Source organism: Amblyraja radiata, chromosome 18, assembly GCF_010909765.2.
Source record: "Amblyraja radiata isolate CabotCenter1 chromosome 18, sAmbRad1.1.pri, whole genome shotgun sequence".
NCBI classification, from domain to species: Eukaryota; Metazoa; Chordata; class Chondrichthyes; order Rajiformes; family Rajidae; genus Amblyraja; species Amblyraja radiata.
This window is the reverse complement of record NC_045973.1, coordinates 28,922,185-28,944,884: the sequence shown is the minus strand read 5'-3', so window position 1 is coordinate 28,944,884 and position 22,700 is coordinate 28,922,185. Positions and strand designations below refer to the sequence as shown.

Genomic DNA, 22,700 nt, shown 5'->3' with positions numbered 1-22,700 from the left:
CATAAATCTCCTCTGCCCCCTCTCCACTGCCACACGTCCCTCTCATAATGTGGTGTTGCATGCACTAATTGGAGGGTGGCTCAGGTGGCACGGTCTGATCAATAAGCGAGTACGGTATTCCAAAAAATGCAAGGAATCATGGGATTTGTCAAAGGTCACTTGTATAAAGAAAAAGCAAACGAAGCGTTGGCTAGATAAATTGTGTATAAATTCTTATCTTTATTCATGATTTATGTGTAAAAATATATTTAATCTGAGGAACGGGGATGACAGATAGCTGGAGAGCGGGGTGGAACAGTGAGAGAGAAGGGGGAGATGCGAGTGGGAGACAGGGCGGGAGACTGGACCAGCGGAGAGACATTCTCGGCAGCTGCGTGCACACAGACCCGTGCCTCATTTACAGCCAGGATCAAACCTGGGTCCCCGGCGCTGCAGGCGCTGCCGATCCACCACTGGACCATCCCGTTCCCCCCCCCCCCCCCCCCGGGTGTCCCATCCCTGCCCAGGGGGCGGCCAGAGATATCCGGAGCGACCCCAGATCGATGGGACAGCGGCCCGGAGCAGCGGCCCACAGCCAGCGTGGAGAAGAAACGGCAACTCCAGCCCAACCCTGCTCCAACTCCCGATGAACCCGCTCCCCGACGGGCCGGGGACCTTCACACCTCCCGCCCCACCCAGCGGCTGCCGCCCAACCCTCCCGGAGCCGGCGAAAGCCAAGCACCAGCCATCGACAGGGATACACACAAAATGCCGCATCAACTCAGCAGGACAGGCAGCATCCCTGGAGCAAAGGAATGGGTGACGTTTTGGGTCAAGACCCTTCTCCAGAGACAGTGGTGGACTGGGTCTAAAAATATTGGTTGCCAGGAGACAAAGGGGGCCCACTTCATCAGGGGCCCACTTGCCATCAGGCAAGCTGACACCCTGGCCAGTCCGCCACTGTCCAGAGATGTTGCCTGAGCCACCACAGTACCCCGTGTGCATCCCCGCCGTTGACCGGTGCTCAGCCTCCGCCGGGACGGAGGTGGCCAACCGACAGCCACTGGACAAGGAGAGAGGTGTAGCCGACGCTGGGGAATGGGCCCCCGGGAGCCGGAGCAGAGCCGAGCCGGAACCAGCTCCCCCGCAATCCAGGGCTGCCGGCCAACCCGGCGGGACACGCAGAACCGAGCTAGAGTCACTGCCCCACCAGCCCAGGGCCACCCCAGACACATCTGGCAGCCCCTGGACAGGGATGGGACACCCGGGAGGGAACGGGGACGGCCCAGCAGCAGCTCAACAGCACCCGCAGCCCCGGAGTCATGGGCCTGACCCCGACCACAGATGAAATGCAAGCCTTCACATAACGCAGCAGCACAGCTATCAAGAATGTTTATAGCGAGTGACCTATGACCTGGGCATGCGCAGTCGGAATACCGAACTCGCTTATATTAAGAAGGGTCTCGACTCAAAACGCCACATCCATGTTTTCAAGCGATGCTGCTTGACCTTCTGAGCTACTCTTGCACTTTGTGTCCTTTAATGGAAAAGTGAAACAGGGATACAAGATTCAACAGTCAAGTCAACAGTGTTTTATTGTTATATGTCCCAAAACGGAACAATTACATTCTTACTTGCAGCTGCACAACAAAGTTTAATAGATACATGTACATATATAACAACAAACAAACAATAAAAGTGCAAGGACAAAAAAAAACACAGACCCCCCCATGTCTATGTAGTTTATAGTTTATTTGGAGGTTGTAGTGTTTAAGAGCCTGATGGTTGTAGGGAAGAAGCTGCTCTTGAACCTGGACATTACAGTTTTCAGGCTCCTGTATCTTCTTCCCGTAATGCGTGTGTGACCAGGGTAATGTGGGTCTCTGATGATGCTGGCTGCCTTTTTGAAGCTGTGACTCCTGTAGATCCCTTCGATGATGGGGAGGTTAGTTCCCATGATGGACTGGGCAGTGTTCACCACTTTTTGCTGGAAAATGCTGGAATCTGGAGCAATGAATGTCCTCTTCCTCTTCCTACCTTACATGACTTCTGCAGCTCCTCTCTGATCACAAAACATTATTTTTTTAGCGATAAATGAGTTCTGTCTCTATCAAGATAGAACAATCTAAATTGGGAAAATGAAAATCAATGAGAGGGAAGTAATGCACTGTTATCACAAGGATCCAAAGAAACGATTAGTGATTATCTTCAGTGATTATTTTGCATTGTGTACGAGTTGTTCCTACATAAGATGGAGATATTTTTTATCATCAGCTCACATTAAACCCCAAGAGGCATTGAAAGAAGAGAGATCACATCCTGAATCTCCAGGAATAAATCAGGAGGTTGTTCAGGAATACTTTAAGAGACATTTCTTTCATTCAATTTTTGTGAGAGGACTAACTCCCCTCTAGGATGGTTTTCAACTCTTAAGGCAGCAAGTAAGGACATACTGTAAGTATAAAATGTTAGCTTGTTGAAAGAAAGGTGAGAGGAACAAAGTTTAAAGAAGATGTGTAGGGCAGGATGATGCGTGGAATGCACTGCCAGAGGTGGTGGCGGAGGCAGATATGAGAATGGTGTTTAAGAGGCTTTTAGATAGGCATGTGGATATGCATAAAATGGAGGGATATGGATCATGTGTAGGCAGAGGAGATTAGTTTAACATGTCATCATATTTGGCACAATTATTGTAGTTGAAGAGTCTGTTCCTGCGTTGTACAGTTGTATGTTTAAGGTGATATATCAAGTTAGGCAGGGCTGTAATGAACAGTTTTAATTGTTTTAATAATTTTCAGGTGCAATTCCTTAAAGGCTTGCTCACCTGTCCATGAATAGATCGAAATAAGATATATTAGAAATGGATGTAAAAAGCAGATAATTGTGACATTTTTCCACAGCAAACACCATGTTCTCTCTGATGGTCTTTTGACATCTCACTGTTGTCAAAGACCTTTAATAGCCTTTACATTTTTCTGATGATCAGAGACTTTAAGGGTTATTAGTAATTCTGGAATTTGATCATCTCCCCACCCCCCCCCCCCCCCCCCCCCCCCCCCCCCCCCCCCCCCCCCCCCCCCCCCCCCCCCCCGCCCCCCCTCCCCCCCTTCCCTGCTCCTTACTTCAATGCTGCAATGTCCAGGTATTGAAATCAGAAACAAACTGACTTGTAAGAGAAAAACCCGCAAAGTATCGGAGTAACTCAGTGGGTCAGGCAGCATCCCTGGAGAATATCAATACGAGACTTTTATGGTTGGGACCGAAACGTTGCCTATCCAAAAGTCCCTACTAGAAATGTCACCTATCTATGTTCTCCAGGACTGCTGCCTAGCTCTCCCCCGAGTCTACTGTCTCTGCCTTTTCCTTTCCTCCCCCCCCCTCCTCCCCCGATATCAGTCTGAAGAAGGGTCCTGACTCGAAACGTTGCCTATTCCTTCTCTCCATAGATACTGCATCATCCACTGAATTTCTCCAGCATTTTTGTCTACTTTTGATTATTCCAGCAGCTGCAGTTCTTTCTTAAACATTGAGTTAATCTAGCACTTTGTGTCTTTCTTTTGTAAACCAGCATCTGAAGTTTCTTGTTTCTACTTTTGACTTGTACTTCTGATTTCTCACCACCGCTTCTGAAGGTACGTTGCAGACCTACATACAGTATATCCTCTTGGTTGAGCTAGAGCTTCATTCTGTACCAATTCAATGATCTTATCTTTCGCTGCAGATCAAATTCAGGATGTTCGGCAAGAACTTTGCGATGCTCTCAGCTTTCCTTATCATGTCTGGGATCTTGCTGATAGCTCGTGAGGCCAAGTGTGAGAGGCTTCTTGGCAGCTACAGCCCAGACCAGATTTCTGCGCAGGTAATGGAGAGGCAGCAGGTCGCTAGAATCCTCAAGAGCCCCTGACAGACAGGGTGACAGCAGTGATAAGCAAACGTTCTCCTCAGCCCTCGACTTTCCTAAATGGAGACCTGGCAATCGCTCAGTCTCTTGGTGAAGGATGTTATTGGACAAGGGGACCAATGCCCTTCCCTCCACAATACCTCTTTGACGTGCAGTTGGGGGCTATGCGTGAGTGGTACAATGTTGCATTGGGGGAACGGGTGGGTGGTGGAATCTTGCATTGGGGGAGCTGACCCAACGGGTCTGTATGGTCTAGTCTTCTTTAAAGTTTGCCCCTCTCACCTTAAAGCTATGCCCTCCAGTATTTGATATTTCCATCCTGGCAAAAGGGTTCTGACTTTCAATGCACTTGAGATTCTGTCACAACTTTGGTCATAGTTCAAGAGTGAGTAGGGCGAGTGTGGGACTGGACCCCACTAAGGAAAGGAGGCAATGCCCTTTTAACACTGAATGCTAGCTTTCCGTAACACCTTCCTCCCTCACCTACCTGTATATTGCTGAACCAACTTTATCACCCAGGGGTCAAAGTGTTCCTGTTTCTGTACACGAATGCAACAGCAAGTGCTGAGGAGTGGATTACAGGAACGTTCGCTCTTCCAAAGCCCCGATCGATCGATGACTAGAATGTTCTTTGATAATAACCACGACCATAGTAAGTAATCAATAGTTTTGCGGTATTCACACATTGTCTCCGACATGGAGACATTTCATCGGTTCCTAACCTGCTCGCTGTTTTTAATACTTTCTAAATACAGTGCAAAGAGAAACTTACTCCATTACAATCTCTGGCTGTATTTAAACAAAGGGCATTGATATTTCAATAATATAATCCAATTAATATTGGATTAAAATAAAGATAACTTAAATAAGTAAGTCACCGAACGATTAAGATGATGAAATTAAAATGTTAAAGACTAGAGGACAAAGGTTTAAGTTGAGAGATACAAAGTTTAAAAGAGATATGTGGGGCAAGTTTTTTTACACAGGGTGTGGAGGGTACCTGGAACATGCTGCCAGGGGTGGTGGTGGAGGCAGATAAGAGGCTTTTAGATAGACACATAGATATGCAGCAAATTGATGGAATGGATCATGTGCAGGCAGATGAGGTTAGTTTATCTTGGCGTTATATGTGGCAGACATTGTTGGACAAAGTGCCCTTTTCATGTTCTGTAACATTCTGGATTTAATGTTCTATAGATTTTCTTTTAATGCTGGTCAGGTAGCATCTGTGGAGGGAAATGGACAGACGACATAATATGTGCATTCCATAGACACCATCACACCATCACCCCCCCCCCCCCCCCCCAAGATGTTGGCAGGGCTGGAATTTTTCTTTCACTTTGAAGAAAGATTTGATGACTGGGATTGTATTCTCTGCAGCAACGGAGGTGAAGAAAAAACTTAGTTGAGGTGAATAATATTATGAGAATAGGACCTGTTTCGCTTAACAAAGAATAGGAAGGAACTGCAGATGCTGGTTTAAACTGCAGATAGACACTAAAAACTAGAAAAACTCAGCAGGACAGGCAGCATCTCTGGAGAGAAAGAATCGGTGATGTTTCGGGTCGAGGCCTTCAGACTGAAGAGGTTGAAAACCAGCCATAAAACACAATGACTGGAGATGTGTGTTATCCAACTCCAAGGGCAGATATCAGAATCATGTGTTCATCTTTGACGTGACACCATAATAAATATATAGCAGAAAAAATGAATTTAATGGGGTGGCACGGTGGCACAGCGGTAGAGTTGCTGCCTTACTACCGCATGGGTTTTCTCTGGATATTCCGGTTTCTCCCACATCCGAAAGAAGTGCAGGTTTGTAGGTTAATTGGCTTCTGTAACTTGTCCCTGGCGTGTAGGATGGGACTGGTGTATGGTAGATTGCTGGTCGGTGTGGACTTGGTGGGCTGAAGATATATATGTTTTGCATATATATCTTAATTTCATTGAACCATATTCGATTGAATATGTGGCATTATTTTCATCTTGTTTCTATAGTCAAAGGGTAAGGTTGATTGATTTATTTGTGCAGAACAGTGATGGAAGTCCGACCCTTGCCTTGTTTCTGTTTTTTTCTCTATATATATGCATAAATTATAATCTGCTTATATATATGCATAAATTATAAGCATGCTTATTATAAGCATGAATTATAATCTAATTTCCATACAGGAATATAGTCATTCATGTGCTGCACCTGTTGATCAGAGCCTGGCTCTACTGTGGAATGTAATTAGGAATGTAATTTAGCCTAACCTTATTCATACCTAATCCAATTTAAAGCATAAATGTTGCATTCAAGTGTAAGTTAAAAGACTCGCTACAGTATGCACCGGATTGCACAATTTCAAGCTGAAAAATGCAAAAGCTCCCGACCACACCCTCCCCCCCTCGGTCGCTACACTCCCTCGCAATTTCTCACTCCCAACTCTCACCCAATGTTGGCCTGGTGTACAGTGTCATCTAGTCTCATTGGATAGCATGCAAAACAAAGCTTATCACTGTTCCTCGGTACAGGTGACAATAATAAACCTAAATCTTTTATTTGTGAATGAGTTTCCAAACTGAATGAGTCTACTACACAACAACTCCACATCCCAGACAGAGGGTCAATTTGGTCAGGCTGAAGGAGGCATCCAACGCATGCGCGGTGCTCCGACCCGGCCTTAGGTGCGGCGCATGCTCAGACTGCGGACCGTCTCCTCCGGCAGGATGATGTCGCGCATGCGCAGTGCGTGTCCGGGCGACGTGTCGATGTGACTGGTTGGCAGGAAGTGACGACGCAGCCACCGGAAGCAGGAGCTGGGGGCCCGGGACGGTGTTGTGGAACCTCGGTGTGGACGCCGTTTAGCGGACGCCATTAATAAGCAAAAGTAAAACCCCGGGAGCTGAGCAAAGCAAAGATGCTGAAAAAGTTCGACAAGAAGGACGAGGAGTCTGGTGAGTTGCGGTGCCGCGGGCGGGATGATGGGGGGCGGCGGTTATGCCCGTGGTTGTGGCAGCGCCGGCCTCAGCACCAGGGTCTGTGTACAGAGTCAGAGCCACACAAGAGACACAAAGTGCTGGAGTAACTCAGCGGGTCCGGCAGCATCTCTGGAGAACATGGAGTCTTACAGCACGAAAACAGGCCGCACGCCCACCAAGCTGCCCCATCTACACTGGTCCCACCTGGCTGCATTTGACCCATATCCCTCTAAACCTCTCCAATCGCATGATGTACCTATCAAGAGAGTTTTATTGTCGTAAGTCCCAGATATGACAATGGAATTCTTACTTGCTGCAGCGGAACAGAATATGTAAACAATACAAAACGGAAAATAAAAGCTCAGTGTGTCTATAGACCATATGTATACAATAAATAAACAGATATAGTACAATAATAATAATAGACATTGTTCAGAGCTTATTTGATGTCATGTTTAATAGCCTGATGGCTGTGGGGAAGAGCTGTTCCTGAACCTGGACGTTACAGATTTCAGGCTCCTGTACCCTCTTCCCGATGACAACGGTGAAATGAGTGTGTGACCAGGATGGTGTGTGTCTTTGATGATGCTGGGTGCCTTTTTGAGGCAGCGACTGCGATAGATTCCTTTGATGGTGGGGAGGTCAGAGCCGGTGATGGACTGGGCAGTGGTCACAACTTTCTGCAGTCTTTTCCGCTCCTGGACGTCCAAGATGCAACCAGTCAGCATGCTCTCTACTGTGCACCTGTAGAAGTTTGAGAGAATCCGCCTTGACATACCGACTATGTAATCTTCTCAGGAAGTAGAGGCGCTGATGCTTCATAATTGCATCAATGTGCTGGGACCAGGAAAGATCTTCGGAAATATGTACGCCCAGGAAATTGAATTTTATTTACCCTTTCCATCATCATCTTGTTTATATAAACGGGATTGTGGGTCCCTATCTTTCCCCTTCCAAAGTCCACAATCAGTTGCTTGGATATACTGGTGTTGAGAGCCAGGTTGTTGTGCTGGCAGAATGTTGTCTGAAGTCTGAAGAAGGGTCTCGACCTGAAACGTCATCTATTCCTTCGCTCCATAGCTGAGTTTCTCCAGCATTTTTGTCTACCTGGGTAAAAGACTGTTCATTCACTGTATCAATGATTCAATTGTACTTTATTGTCATATGCACCTAGGTACAGTAAAATTCCTTTCTTGCATGCAGTTCAGTAAAAATCTTTCTATCAATGGTACTTTGTCACATGCGCCTAAGTACTGTGACATTCCTTTCTTGCATACAGTCCAATAACATTTTAGAGTCTAGAAACTGAACTGCCGATGCTGGTTAATACACGAAAGGGCACAAAATGCTGGAGTGACTCAGTGGATCAGGCAGCATCTCTGAAGAACATGGAGAGGTCATGTTTCAGATGTGAAGAAGGATCTTGACCAGAAGCATCACCTGTCCATGTTCTCCAAGGTGCTGTCTGACCTGCTGAGTTACTTCAGTGCTTTGTGCCATTTTCCAAAAAAATTCTACTCTATGTAGACACAATCATACTCCAGTATAAGAGTGTAAGAATATTAAATCATGTCAATTCTGTTCATGATTTCATACACCTCTATATGATCATCCTTCAACTTCTGTGCTCCAAGGAATAAAGTCAAAGCCTCGCTAATCTCTCCCCACACCTCAGGCCCTTGAGTCCTGGCAACATTGTCATAAATCTCTGCATTCTTTTCAGCTTAATTACATCCATCCAAAAGCAGGATGATGAAAATTGAATGCAATACTCTAAATACAGCCTCACCAACTGTAATATAATGTCTCAACTTGTATAATGTCTCAGACTCAATTGTGTTGGAACAACATTGTTGTAACATTCATAATCCTAACCCTAATCGGTACGACTGTGTCAAAGGTCATATAAAACCAAATGACATAGGAGCAGAATGAGGTTATTCGGCTCATCGAGTCTGCTCCGCCATTCGATCATGGCGGATTTCTTTTTCCCTCTCAACCCAATTCTGCTGCACACTAGCAGCACCTTATCAAACCTGTAAATGCATTACATATAGAGAAATATAATTTAAAAAAATCAATAAATTAATAATCATAATACTGGCGCAAAATAAACTGCAGTCTGCAGTGCAACCCAAGACACAATCAGTAGAAGCTCATACTTGTGTAGTGGTGTGTAGTGTTCAAGAGTCCCCATGAGTGCTGAGAAGAAGCTGTTTTTGAACCTGGTGGCATAGTGCAGGACGACTTTATGTGCCTTCTTTCCGATAGTTGATGTGAGAGTGTGGGCAGGGTGGCGTGGTCTATGATATTGGATGTCTTTTTGAGGCAGCACCTCCTGTTAGTTCCTTCAGAGGTCAGTGCCTATGATGGACCAGGCAGTGGTCCATCATTGTTACTCTCTCTTATCTCATTCAAGTTGCTGACCAGGTAACATTCAAGTTGCTGACCAGGTAGCGATGCAGTCAGTGTGGTCTGATCAAGATTTGATCTTTTTCGATATATGTACAAACAAGGAACTGCAGATGCTGGCTTACAAAAACAGACTCCTGAGGACATAAGGAATAGGAGTAGAATTAGGCACATAAAGTCTACTCTGCCATTCAATAATTGCTAATCTGTCTCTTTCTCCTAACCCCATTCTCCTGCTTTCTCCCCCCATAAAGAAGTGTTGTGACCCAAAACGTTAACTATCCCTATTCTTTTCAACCATTGGCACATGGTGCGAATGACAAAAAATAACTTTAAGTTGTATTTTGATTGTGTTCTGTTTCAAAATTTAACATTTGTATTGTCCATAATATTTATGGAAGGTAATAGGTAGTTTGTGTTAATTTAAAAACTCACCAACTGACTTCTGGATATTTTTAAGTTTACAAGAAAAACTTACATTTATATACACATTTTTGTTAGCATAGGATGTCTCAAAGTACTTTATAGATATTTTGAAGGACAGTGATTTCTGCAGTGGTGTAAACTGTAGCTGGCAGAGGAAACCCACGTGGTCAGAGCGAATACCTCATGCAAAGGGAACTGCAGATGCTAGAATCTTGCCGAGCACACCAAATGCTGGAGTTATTGAGCGAGTCAGGCAGCATCTCTGGAGGACATAAAGAAGGGGTTCCAACCAGAAACATTGCCAACCCATGCCATCCAGTGCTGCTGCCTGGCCCATTGAGTTACTCCAGCACTTTCTGTTCTAACGAGAGAATATGCAAACTCCACAGAGACAGCCCTAAAAGTTAGTGAACTTAGGTCACTGCAGTTAGTGAACTGTAAGACAGCTGTACAGTGCCCTCCATAATGTTTGGGACAAACATCCATCATTTATTTATTTGCCTCTGTACTCCACAATTTGAGATTTGTAATAGAAAAAGGTCACATGTGGTTAAAGTGCACATTGTCAGATTTTAATAAAGGTCATTTTTATACATTTTAGTTTCACCAAAATTACATACATAGACCCCCAATTCAGGGCACCATAATGTTTGGGACATAGCAATGTCATGTAAATGAAAGTAGTCAAATTTGTTTTTTTTGTTGCATATCCTTTACATGCTTGAAGTCTGCGATTCATGGACATCACCAGTTGCTGGGTGTCTTCTCTGGTGATGCTCTGCCAGGCCTGTATTGCAGCCACCTTTAGCTTATGCTTGTTTTGGGGGCTAGTTCTCTTCAGCATATAAAAGTCATGTTCAATTGGGTTCAAATCGGGAGATTGACTTGGCCACTCAAGAATTGACAATTTTTTAGTTTTGAGAAACTCCTTTGTTGCTTTAGCAGTATGTTTAGGATCATTGTCTTGCTGTAGAATGAACTGTAGAATGAAATGTTTTGAGGCATTTGTTTGAACTTGAGCAGATAGGATGTGTCTATCCACTTCAGAATTCATTATGCTACTACCATCAGCAGTTGTATCATTTTTGCTTTTTTAAGTATTTCTTGGCAAACTTTAACCTGGCCATCCTATTTTTGCAGCTAACCAGTGGTTTGCATCTTGCAGTGTAGCCTCTATGTTTCTGTTCATGAGGTCTTCAGTGGTCATTGACTAATCTACACCTGACTTCTGAAGAATGTTTCTGATCTGTCGGACAGGTGTTTGGGGATTTTTCTTTATTTCTAGCGAGAATTATTCTGTCATCTGCTGTCAGGGTCTTAGTTGGCCTGCCAGTCCCTTTGCGATTAATAAGCTCACCAGTGCTCTTTTTTTCTTAATGATGTTTCAAACAGTTGATTTTGGTAAGCCTAAGATTTGGCAGATATCTCTAACAGTTTTATTCTTGTTTCTCAATCTCATAATGGCTTCTTTGGCTTTCATTGGCACAACTTTGGTTCTCATGTTGATAAACAGCAATAAAAGTTTCCAAATGGAAAGACTGGAGGAAAGACTAGATGCTGAGAGTTCCCTCATACCTGCATTAAGGAGGCAATTATTACACACCTGATCAATTACAAACACCTGTGAAGCCATGTGTCCCAAACATTATGGTGCCCTGAAATGGAGGGGACTATGTACAGGTGCACAACCTTTTATCCGAAAGCCTTGGGACCAGACACTTTTCGTAATTCGGAATTTGTCGGCCTTCGGAATGGAAATTTTTTTGCGTAGATTTTAATGGCTGGCTCAGTGGTAGAGTGCTCGGCTCATACCCGCACGGTCGCGAGTTTGCGCCTTGATCCCGGCAGTTCCTCGGTCGCGAGTTTGAGTCTTCAATGTAGTTTTTTCTTGCAGAATAAATGTCTGTATGAAATGCAGTGTGTTGAATGAATTCCTGAATTTGTAAATGTGACCGCAGCATTGAATCACCTCTCGCACTCATGTCACCCTAGCGGGGCTACATGCCCTTAGGCGGCCTAAGGCGACATTTTCACACTCTTATATCCGTGTGCAGCAGAGGCGACGTGCGTTTGGCGCCAAACGTGAGCTTTGGCGTGCCATGTTTAGCGCCAAACGTGAGCTTTGGTGTGCAGACGACATCCTGGAAAAAAATGTCCGGTTTCTTCCAGGTAGGCGATATACCCTCCCGGGCAATATACCCTCCACTTCTCTTTTATGAAGGGGATTTAGTTCCCCTTTCTTCCAGGACCGACCGGAGGTTCCGCTGTCACCTCTGCAGCCCGCCCTCGGTGAACGTCCTGTCTCCCTGGGATAGTAGGGGGCGATCAAACAGCACAATACCCCCCTCCCCCTCCAACTCCAGAGGAATCCGCTCCCCGATGGGCCGCGACGGAGACAAGTGGCAGTTCGCCCACAGCCCGAGCTGCGCGAACCCAAGAACAAGACGTACCTTGCACACCATCAGCTTCTGCCAAGCGTGTTCCTCTGGAGTTGGAACGGGGCAGGGCTGGAGTTGCTGATCTGGGATCTCCGTGCTTGCAGTGGGCCTGGGGGTCGGTGTCCCGATGAGGGGGCACAGCTCGGGCTGTGGGCGAACTGCCACTTGTCGCCGTAGCGGCCCATCGGGGAGCGGCTTCTGGTGGTCCTGACGTCTCCGGCCAGTTTGCAGTTTTCCTCTGGCGTTGGAGCGGGGCCGGGGTGCTGCTGGCTGTGGGTCTCTGGGATCGCCGTGCTTGCAGTGGGCCTGGGGGTCGGTGTCCCGTTGGTCCTGACGTCTCCGGTGACTGGCACTGACCTGCTGGCATCGCCGACATGAAGACAGTGCAAAGCCCCCGCGCCGGTCCAATGGGCGGGGAGCTGGAGAGGGGAGGGAAGGGGTCACACACATGGCCGGGAAGCAGAGGGGTGTAGGTGGGGTGAAACTGAAGGGAGCGACAATCTGCTGCTGCCTGCCCGCTGAGTTAAAAAGTTCCCACGCAAGACTCACGATACACTGTGTATCATGAGTCTACTGTGGGAACTTTTTAACTCAGCGGGCAGGCAGCAGCATATTGTCAATTATTAACCCTCCCGTGCAATATACCCTCACCTTCTCTTTTATGAATGGGGATTTAGTTCCCCTTTCTTCAAGGACCGACCGGAGGTTCCGCTGTCACCTCTGCGGGCCGCCCTCGGTGAACGTTTTCAAGGACCTTTCTTCAAGGACCGAAAAAATGTCCGCTATTCGGAGGTTTTCATTATTTGGATCTTCGGATAAAAGGTTGTGCACCTGTATAAACACTGCTGTAATTTCTACATAGTGAAACCAAAATATATATAAATTTTTTTATATATTTCTATTACAAATCTCAAATTGTGGCGTACAGAGGCAAATAAATAAATGATGGGTCTTTGTCCCAAACATTATGGAGGGCACTGTATGTCGCCCAAAACCAGGTATGATGGAAATACTCCGTGGTTGGGCACGATCTGTGAAAAGAGAAACAGTATAAAAGCTTCAGGTTAGAGACACTTAATCAGACCTGTTGAGTGCTGGCATTTCAGGTTTATAACATCTGTGATTTTTGTCGTCATGGTGAGTGCCGATAGCCAAGAAGTAAAATTGTCACCGATGGTAATGTGGATAATGTGTTGTCTGTAGAAATGCTGTGTTCAATGTGTGAGGTCAGCACAGAGCGGTCCAACGAACACTTCCTAATGAAGCACTCAACAGGTGAAAGGTAAATGCCTGTCTGGGGTCAGAGCCAGGGCAGTTGCTCTTCCAAAAAGTGTAGTCAGCATTAATATCTAAAGTACCCAAAAAGCAGTAGCAAATTGTCGATTGTACTGAGAAATGTAACTTAATTAGGATTTGCTAAAAAGCAGTTTATGTGAGTTAGGCTATGTGGGAAAGTGGGTGTATATTTGGATCATGCCTTCTGTGACCTAGTGATGTCCCAAGCGCTTCACAACAGGTGAAATTGCTTTTGCAGTACATGTGCACAACCTTTTATCCGGAGTTCCGGAAACCGAAAAGCTCCGAAAACCGGACATTTTTTCCAGGATGTCGTCTGCACACCAAAGCTCGCGTTTGGCGCCAAACTTGACCCGAAACGACCCACGGTCAACCCAGGTCTGTACTACTGTAGCGGCTGCCTCCTCCCCGGAGACCGGGAAGACACTTAAACATCTGTAAACCATTGCTTAAATGTTAGTCAGTTAGTTTGGAGGGCTTTTATGTGAAGGGGGGGGGGGTGAAGGGGGAAACTTTAATTCTTAGTCCCCTACCTGGTCGGAGAGGCGGGGAGCGGGCAATGCCTTACCGGGTCGCCATGCAGTAAGCTCCGGAGCGCTGTGGCCACCGACTCCCAACATCGCGGAGCTGGGGCTGCGGGCGTCCGGCCGCGGGCGGCGCCGGTTGTAGCTCCGACCCCGGCAACTCTACCCCTGGCTGCGCTGCGCTCCAAATCCAGCGCGGCCTGTGGCCGGACGCCCGCAGCCCCAGCTCCGCGATGTTGGGAGTCGGTGGCCACAGCGCTCCGGAGCTTACTGCACGGCGACCCGGTAAGGCATTGCCCGCTCCCCGCCTCTCCGACCAGGTAGGGGACTAAGAATTAAAGTTTCCCCCTTCACCCCCCCCCCCCACCACATAAAATCCCTCCATACTAACTGACTAACATTTAAGCAATGATTTACAATGATTCCCCGGTCTCTGGGTGGAGGCAGCCGCTCAAGACTTTTCAAGCCGCCCGCGCTACCTACCTAATCTATGCTAAAAATCTTCCATTCGGAAATCCGAAAAATTCCGAAATCCGAGAAGTGTCTGGTCCCAAGGCTTTCGGATAAAAGGTTGTGCACCTGTATAAGAGATGCAGCAGTCAATTTGCGTTCAACAGATAACGTCCTTTTGTTTGAGGAATGAATAGAGCCTCACTTTTCTGTAGAATATTCCAAAACCAGATGAGGAAGATGGAGCAAATCAACCATGGCATATGATCTATCAGAAAAATGACTATCTCTCACAGTCTGATGTGAGATTAATAACCATAGTGGCTTTGTCCATCTTCTGATTTTGTGCCTCCGTTTCCCTACTTTTGAAACAACTATTTCAGCCTTGGCTTTGTTTCAGTTACTTTAATTGGGAGTGTAACACGTCTTGAGGTTTCTGTGTTATTTCCTATATCAATACATTAGATTTTGGTTCCTTGTCAAAGACGGGTCTCAACCCGAAATGTCACCCATTCCTTCTAACCAGAGATGCTGCCTGTCCTGCTGAGTTACTCCAGCATTTTGTGTCTATCTGTTTGCCAAGCTAAATTCCAAATAGATTGGTTAGCCCAGTCTGAAGCGTTGAACACCGGAGATAAAAAAACATCAGAACTTTCTTTTACATATTCACTTCAGTATACTAAAATGTCCCATGGTACTTCACAGAAAATTGCTGAACAAAATATTTCACATCGAGCCCCTCAAAGTTGACTTGATGTTGGTTCATCTACATCACAATTTGGGATAGTCCAAGCAAAGCAATGATGAAATAGAGATACAAGGAACTGAAGGTGCTGGTTTACAAAATAAGACAAACTGCTGGAGTAACTCAATGGGTCAGGCAACATCTCTGGCTACATGTGTTCAAGAAGGAACTGCAGATGCTGGAAGATCAAAAGTACACAAAAATGCTGGAGAAACTCAGCCGGTGCAGCAGCACCTATGGAGCGAAGGAAATAGGCGACGTTTAGGGCCGAAACCCTTCTTCAGACTGGTTACATGGCTAGGTGATGTTTTGGGTATTATGAGTTTTTTTGTATAAATTTGAAATACAAGTGCATAGTATGGAATTCCCTCGGAAACTTCCAGTGTGGGTCCGGGAACAGAACATATTCCAGACAATTTGGTGGATATGATGGGATATATAAAATAGAAGCATATTGGGTTACACGTATTGATGATGGAAGAGAGCAGTTGTAAGATGGTGAGCTACCCTCTGCAATATCTCAACTTACAAAGTTCCTGTTTAAGCAGCCAAGGTCCTGTTTAACAGCAAGGCACAGTTGAGGCATGAATTTCTCCATCTGAATGATGGGAAGATATTTTTTAACTTTGCATTCAATTCATTGTTGGAGTGCTCATTTCCACATCTAGAAATTGCTTGATTCCATCCAATTCAACCCATCTGCATTTGATTCTCCACCTTGTGTTGGTAAAATATAATAGTAAGATTAAACGAGAACTTACCAGTTTGAAGTTTGATCTGTATTTTATGAGGAGTTACGATGAGGGATTACGTGAAGAAGCCCGCCAGGCGCATGCGTGTCATTCTTCAAAGCAGCGGTGTGGAATCACAGATAACTGTAATGACTAAACATAGTAAGATTAGAGAAGAGGTACCAGTTAAGTATATGATCTGGGTGGGAGCGGAGGGCACGTAATCCCTCATCGTAACTCCTCATAAAATACAGATCAAACTTCAAACTGGTAAGTTCTCGTTTAATCTTACTATTTTACTTCGGAGTCACGTGAGTGACTACGTGAAGATTTTAACGCTCTGATTTCATGCCGTGGAACGAATCCATGCATCACGTCTGCCTTGACTGTTGGGAGGATTGTGTTAACATAATTTGGACATGAATTCGACATTGAAATCATAAAATTTTTAACACAAGTTTATAACCCCTTTATATGGGTTTAAATTAATTTACAGAACTTAAATTGTTTCTGCAAATGTTCCAGGTTTCATTACTGGTTTTACAAATAATTGGAATGTTTTTCCCCTCCAGACCATCCTGCTGCCTTGAGGATTTGGTCCATTGGTACATCCAACTGTATCGCTGCCGATGTAGCTGCAGCCCTGGTGGAAAGAGATTTTAAAAATTTTAGTATCCACCCCAGCCTGTGTTTAGCAACTGTTTCAGCCATCTTGAGATGGTCTGGACCGTCACTCTTGGTGTGGTTGCTAGTGGCTGATAAAAAATGTGCCTTTTCATTGCCTCTTAGGATATTTGTTTTCTCCATGTGTAACGACAGATGTTTTATTATACACAGACGGTCATCTGTTGGGTATGACCTAATTGTATATAGAGGCCTGCTGATCCCTTTTTCTGTTCTGCTTACTATCTCATAAATATGAAACGTAATATATTCCATTGAGAAAGTCATGTTGTCCAGTTTTGTTTTGCAGTGACTGTATCCTCTGTGCCGTGACCAATACCATTAGCATGACCGTTTTAATGTCAGTCTGTGTAAAGACAGAACTGTTGCTGGAGACCACTCCTGAGCATCTTCAGGATTATACTCACATCCCATATATGGGAGTATCTGGTACTCCTCATAGGCTTTGTACCAGTGGGTCAGTCCCAACAGTGTAATGGTCTGTCCCCTGCCATAGGTAAGTCGATAGGGCACTTCTGGCGCAGTTGATGGCACTGTAACTGAGCCCCTCATCGTAGTGGAGGCCTGCCAGATATTCCAGAACAGATGGGATGTTCTTGTCTCTGATTCCATGTTTGATACCACTGGGAACCATGGTTGTGTGGGCCAATCGGGTACTACCAATTCCAGATGCAGAGTCTGTTGTATTTCCTTAATACCCGACTGATGAGGCAGGAAAGGAGGGAATGCGTAAATAAACAATTTCCCCATCCCTCCAATGCAGCGAAAAAATGCATCTGTCGCCGCTGTCCAGGGTCTGGTTCCTGTGTAACATAACTTGATAACTGGCACCTGGTGTCTGCCACTGAATTTAGTCTTCCTGGTAGATAAGTGGTTGATATCCAAATATCTTTCTGGAGACACCATTGCCAATTTGTATGGCCAGATTGTCACATGATGTTGATTTGTTTCCACCCTGTGGTTAATGTATGCTACCACGGTGGTATTGGTATTGGTGGCTCCGCACCAATTGTACTGGCATCAGTTTGTAGTACCATGGAAAAGGTTACTGACAATGCTTGGATAGGGACAAGGCTAGAGTTATCTATCCACCATTTTAGTTCCATTTTAGCCTGATTGGTAGTTTCACAGATCTGTCAAAGTGACCTGCATAATTTAGAGTGCTTGTTTTTTGCTCTCTGTATGTTTTGGTAATGTAGAGGTCCAAATTGTGTGGCTGGAAAGGCAGCCATCATTATGCCAATTACTTTGGCTACCAATCTGATGGATGGTTTGCTGATGTCAGTGAGGTTTTTATAAGCCTCTATTAAATCTGTAGCCTTTCCCTTAGGCAGAGTCACCGACATGTGAACTGAGTCAATGGTGAAACCCCAGGTAGTCCATAGTAGTGGAAGACGTTAGTTTAGATTTAACTGGATGAAATCCCAGTTCCCCAAATAACTTTTTTTGTGGCTGTTACAGTTAGTTTGGCCAATTCCAAAGTTTTTGCACATAATGAGTATGTCATCTAAATATGCCATGACCATGTGTATACGTTTCCGTAGAAACGCTTGAGCTGGTTTAAAAAAAAATTGTGAACAGCCTAGGCTGATGATAACCCATTTGGCAGTGCTTTATACTGCTAGAGTTGTCCCATCCAGCTGAATTTAAGTAACATCTGTGGTCACCTCGTATAGGCACTGAATAGTAAGCATCTTTAAAAATGATGCTGGCCATTGAAGTAACCTTTGGGAATTAATTGTTAAGCAGTAACAAAGGTATCTATTTTGTTAGATCTATGATGATGCGATGACCATCATCTTTTTGTTTATATATCGGACAAGAATTTTAATGGTTCGTGTTGAGTTTTCTCAATTACACCTTTTATGTAAAGCCGCTTCAGTTCAGCTTGCGCTTTTGATTTCTTTCATCAGAAAGCACGAACATTCGGTTCAGTATATGTTGAACTGGAGGGCTGTACTTGTGTATAAACTCTATTGTATATCCCTGGATACTGCTTAAGATGTAGATATTGGTTGTTATCATGCTCCATGCATTCAGAAGAGAATGTTATCTCCACCCAATCTCCGTGCCCACTGTTTGTAGGGAACCAGACCCACCTACCTCCATAGTTAGCAGTGGCAGGTTTACCTTTTTGTAGGTTCTTCGCTGTTGTAGCGTTGGGGATTTACGGTTGGTTTGCGTTGGAGGTCCCGCATCTTCCGAGAAGGCCGGTCTGGGCCATGGCCTAAAAGACTCATGTTTTTGAGTACCGGTCCTTCGAGCTTTCACCAGTTTTGCTGGTGGTTGCGTGGGGGTGCTAGGTTCCAGTAGGTTCTCTTGTTCGTGCACCCCTTGCACACTTTCTTCTGCGGACCCCTCTTCCAGGTCAGCCCAGAACTGACCCGCAGTGCTTCCTTCTGATGAGGTAGAAGCACTGTGCAGCCCTTAAAGAGGTACTGCTGTGGGTTATCATAGGGCCCACAGTGACCCGACTCCATGTCCCGGAGTCTGTCACGTTGGAGCAAAGCTCCATATACCGCTTCCCGCTCCAGCGCTCTCGGGCGCTGGCCGCTGGCGGTGATTCAAAGTCGGACTCCTCTGAGTCCACGACCTTGTTTGTTTTGTGTCTAGCCTTTCCGCCCGGCCGCGTGGATCTGGCCGGTGCGGAGGCGACATCGGGCACAGCTGATCCCACTATGGGTGATCCAAGTGCTGCTGGCTGCCCGCTGCTCCACGGTCCTCCTTCTCCAGCTTTGTCCTTACTGTCCTTCCGTGGAGTGAATATGGCCGGTGTGGAGGACATCTGGCACAGCTGATTTCATCTAGCCCACCAGCTTTGTCGCAGCCCGTTGTTTCTGCACCTGCAATCAGCATAGAAATGCAAAAAAGACCGCAGCTCTTACCTGCAGGTCCAAGTTTAAATCGTTGCTACGGGTGAGCGTCATTCTACCCCGTCTGCTGCCGTTAATGACTGGTCAAGTCAACGGCCCCATTTGAATGATCTCCCGCCCGGCCGTGGTGTTCTGGCCAGCGCGGGACCAAAAGTCGGCACTGCTCTCCTTAACGGGAGATAAACGTGCCTTTGGCTGCTGCTGCCGTCTGCCTGCGACTCAGCTGTCTTCCCCAGCCAGCTTCACTAGCAGCACTGTGGACACTCCTTTGTCCAGCTTCCCCTCCTGTACAGACCTAGCGCGGGGAAAACATTAGTTTTCCTCCCTCTCCCGCCCGGCCCGGTGCGGGAGCGAGTCGGGAGCGAAAGTCGGGTACAGCTATTCCCATTACGGGAGCCGATTCCGGCCGCAGCTGTTGTCCCCTGTTGCGCTTACTCCACCTGGCTTAGCCACGGCAGGAGCGCAATCGCCTTTTGTCCCCTAATTTTAAAAAAAGGGGACAGAGCACAAATACAACCCACTGTCTTTGTGGGTTGTTGGCTCCCATTTCCTCCACCCGTTTGGGGTGAAGTTTGGCACTCCCTCCCGTTATGGGAGATGGTGGTGCCGACGTCCGTTGCTGGCTGCCTGTTGCTTTTCAGCGGCAGCTCGGCAGCCTTCCTGCAATGAAGAAAAAGGTAAGGAAATCTCTTACCTGTGTTGCTGGTTCTCAACCTGCCGTTTCGGGAGAACGTCCTTCCTCCCGCTGTGATTTCCGCAGCTCCAATGACCCATGTAGCGTCCTCGGGCTGTTGTCCGAGTTTGTCGGACTGACGGCTCCGGAGTCGGAGCTGAAGACGCACGGACTCCCGCTAAGGGAGACTTTCGTGCCACTGGCCGTTGCTGGCTGCCTGCTGCTTGCAGACTCCTCCCCCGCCAGCTTTCAACAGCCTTCTGTAGAAAAAGGTAAGTATGGAACGAAGTTCCCTTACCTTACTGTTGCAGGTTCGAAATCCTGCCGTTCGGGAGGAACGTCCTTCCTCCCGACAATGACGAGTTGCAATGCGTGTAGCGCAATGACACGCTTGCGCCTGGCGGGCTTCTTCACGTAGTCACTCACGTGACTCCAAAGTAAAATTTCAGCTTGGATTTTGGTGCTCCATGCCTTCCATTTCCATAAACATATGGTGTACTGATTTATCCTTGGTCTCCCTTCTACATCAGCCCATCCTTGGTGTTCCGATTCAGCTGTCAGGTCATCGGATGTTAAATATAAGAAGTGGTTCTTAAACCCGTACGCAATTATATCTCTGTAGTCTATACTTACAACTGAATCTGTATGATTCTTGTAGGTGGGTTCCATTTATCCCACAATGTAAACCTTCATCAGATTTGTAATTTGGTGTTTTCTGGAACCTGATACAATCTGTTATTTATTCCTGTTAATTCACTGCACTGTAAAGTATCCTGGGATATTTTTGATGTTCAGGCTGTTGTGTGATGTTGGTTTATTGCTGCATATTATGTCATGATGGTTTTTATATCTAAGTGTTTCTCTTTCAGGTGGGGGCTCAAATCCCTTCCAGCATTTGGAGAAGAGTGCTGTACTGCAGGAGGTAAGCATTGATCTATATATTTTTTCCAATCCCTGTACTCCCAGCCCTGAGAGAAATTGGATCAGTGAGATTTCCCATGATCAGTCTCTAGGGCAGTGGAGACGAAATGGGCGATGAAAGAATTTGTGAGTTTGGTGATCCAATCAATCATGGCAGCTGTTGTCAATCTTTCAACATTTGTAGCAATATTACCAACATCGGAAGTAAATCCAGCCAGGGTCAATGACGTACGTGAAGGTATGATGATAATATGTGGAGATCATGTTGCTGCACTCTTTCTCCTCTGAGTTTAGTTTAGAGATACAGGCCCTGCAGCTCTTTGAGTCCGCTCTGATAAGCAATAGCACCAATCTACGCAATAGAAAATTTATAATTTTACCAAAGCCAATTAACCTACAAACCTGTACGTCTGAAATATGGGAGGAAACCAGAGCACCCAGAGAAAACCTATGCGGTCATGGGGAGAATGTACAAACTCCGTACAGACGTCACCCATAGTTCGGATCGAACCAAGGTCTCTGGCGTTGTAAGGCAGCAACTCTACTGATGTGCCACCATGCTGCGCCCCTCCCCCCAGGAAAAGATTAAAACCCCTGACTCAGTGCAGGGCTCATGGTATGCTGGGTAGCAGAGATTTCTGCCCTCTTGTGGATTCATGACTTGGACAACCCACAGCAGAAACTTCACAGCATTGGAAAGCTATCACTAGTGCTCTATAACAACAAAACCTTCCAAGTCCACAAGCAAGATAAGTGAACCAAGGTCAGCATCTACTCCCAGTCCAACATACCTAGCACTGAATTACATTTCCACTGCTCTATAGGGCAAAGAACATGATTTACATGTCCGACACCTGACTTCTGAAACGGGCATTCTATTCCATGCTCTGTCACGGCAATAGCAGGTAAACAGTGAAAAAAAATTCAAGGATATGCACAAGGTCTCCATGAAAATATGAAACATTACTGACTCCTGAGATTCATGGTCAAGGATTGCTCAGAGGTGGAGAAGCAATTTAGTTTGGCGCTGCGAACCTCAAGTCCACCAGGAGCACACATAATTCCAAAATAGAGGGCAGAAGGGAGCACAGCACAAGAAAATAGGCGCAGAGGTAAGTTACCTGGCTGTTCGAGTCTTTGCTGCCAATCATGGGTAATCTGTCCCAAACAACGCTCCCTCCTGCCCCTCCTGTTCTGTAGATCCATGTTAGCATCATTACTCATCTCAAAATACACAGAATAGGGATGGAAGCTAGTTATCCTTGATACACTGGGACCCTCGAACCATTTGCCTTCACTTTTAGTTAGTTGTCACGGCTTTCCTGGAGCAGGTTGATTGGAGCAACAGGCGGAGATGAAATAAACAGTGGAAAGTGGCAGACAGATGGTCGTTGAGGTTCACATGCGGCAAGAACTCACGAGCTGATTCAATTACAGGGACCCAGGGTGAGCTGCTGCACATCCTGTGGAGGATTTATTGTGGTGTTGTGATTGTCAGTGGACTAATGAGCTGGAGATATCAGTTCAAATATTATCACAGCAGCTGTGGAATTTAAATTGTAAATTAAATGATCTGTTTTTTTTTTTTTTAAAGCCAATGCCAATAATGGTCATAATACTTTAGATGTGCTGCTTGGACAAAAATCCGACTAATGTATTAGAAGGAAAAATACTTTATTTTCC

At 45.9% G+C, this 22,700-nt stretch overlaps 1 protein-coding gene across 1 annotated transcript in view; it reads left to right on the top strand.

Moving 5' to 3' along the window:
- Nucleotides 1-6,639: 6,639 nt before the first annotated feature.
- The window catches only part of copg1 (COPI coat complex subunit gamma 1), a 74,716-nt gene continuing 58,655 nt past the window's right edge, over nucleotides 6,640-22,700 (top strand). The window contains exons 1-2 of the mRNA XM_033037003.1: nucleotides 6,640-6,820; nucleotides 20,966-21,018. Of these exons, the coding sequence (XP_032892894.1) occupies nucleotides 6,784-6,820; nucleotides 20,966-21,018 (90 nt within the window). The 5' untranslated portion in view covers nucleotides 6,640-6,783. The remainder of the gene's footprint in view (nucleotides 6,821-20,965; nucleotides 21,019-22,700) is intronic.